Consider the following 964-nt stretch of genomic DNA (forward strand, 5'->3'; position numbering starts at 1 on the left):
TGCACAGCACTGACTGCAGGGCTTCAGGGTTTAGGGTTTATGGTTTATGGTTTAGGGTTTAGGGTTTAGGGTTTAGGGTTTAGGGTTTAGGGTTTGGTGTGCAGGCTGGCGGTGGGGACAGAGGATGGTGTCGTCGTTGCTTACGATCTGAGAACAGCCACAAAGATGAGGGTTTTTGAAGGGCACCAAGGCAAGCCCCAAACCCTAAACCCTAAACCCTAAACCCTAAACCCTAAACCCTAGTGTTGATAGTAGGTGCTATACTCTCTGTTCTGTTCTCTGTCTTTTTCTATGGTTTAGGGTTTAGGGTTTAGGGTTTAGGGTTTTAGAATATATGTTGATAGTTGAGTCTTTCTCTTTGTTTTAGGGCTTACAATTTAGGATCAAGGGTTTAGGGTTTAGGGTTTAGGGTTTAGGGTTTGTGTGGTGCTGCAGGGGCAGTGTCTGCGTTAGGGTTTAGTGAAGACGGCAACTGGATTGCTTCTTACTCTGTCGCTGAGTCAGCTGTTAGACTCTGGCATGTAAGACTGCTGCTGCTGCTGCTGCTGCTGTTGCTGCTGCTGCTGCTGCTGCTGCTGTTGCTGATGGTGCTGCTGTTACTGCTGCTGCTGTTGCTGCTGTTACTGCTGCTGTTGTTGCTGCTAGAGCTGCTGCTGCTACTGCTGCTGATGATGACACTATTGCTGCCGGTGATATGAACGACGTTGCTGCTGCTGTTGCTCCTGCTGCTGCTGCTGCTGCTGCTGCTGCTGCTGCTGCTGCTGCTGCTGCAGCTAAGCGGGTCGAGTTTCTTAGGAGGCATTTGGGGGAGCAGCAGCAAATCCAGCGGCCTCTTAGAGCTGCCGCGGCTGCCCCCCAACATTCTCTGGTCTTCTCCGCTGCATGTAGGTATAAGCAGCAGCAACGACAATGGGTAGAGCAGAAGAAAAAGTAGCAGCACTGTTATTTTCTCCCTTGGATAGTT

At 50.3% G+C, this 964-nt stretch overlaps 1 protein-coding gene across 1 annotated transcript in view; it reads right to left on the reverse strand.

Annotated features, from left to right (window-relative positions):
- Positions 1-484: 484 nt before the first annotated feature.
- Positions 485-964, reverse strand: part of EMH_0069980 (uncharacterized protein) — a gene marked incomplete at both ends in the record, with an annotated part of 1,063 nt that continues 583 nt past the window's right edge. Inside the window, one exon of the mRNA XM_013498924.1 lies at positions 485-878. Within this exon, the coding sequence (XP_013354378.1) occupies positions 485-878 (394 nt within the window). The remainder of the gene's footprint in view (positions 879-964) is intronic.

Source organism: Eimeria mitis, genomic scaffold, assembly GCF_000499745.2.
Source record: "Eimeria mitis Houghton genomic scaffold, Emh_scaff3831, whole genome shotgun sequence".
Classification (NCBI taxonomy): Eukaryota; Apicomplexa; class Conoidasida; order Eucoccidiorida; family Eimeriidae; genus Eimeria; species Eimeria mitis.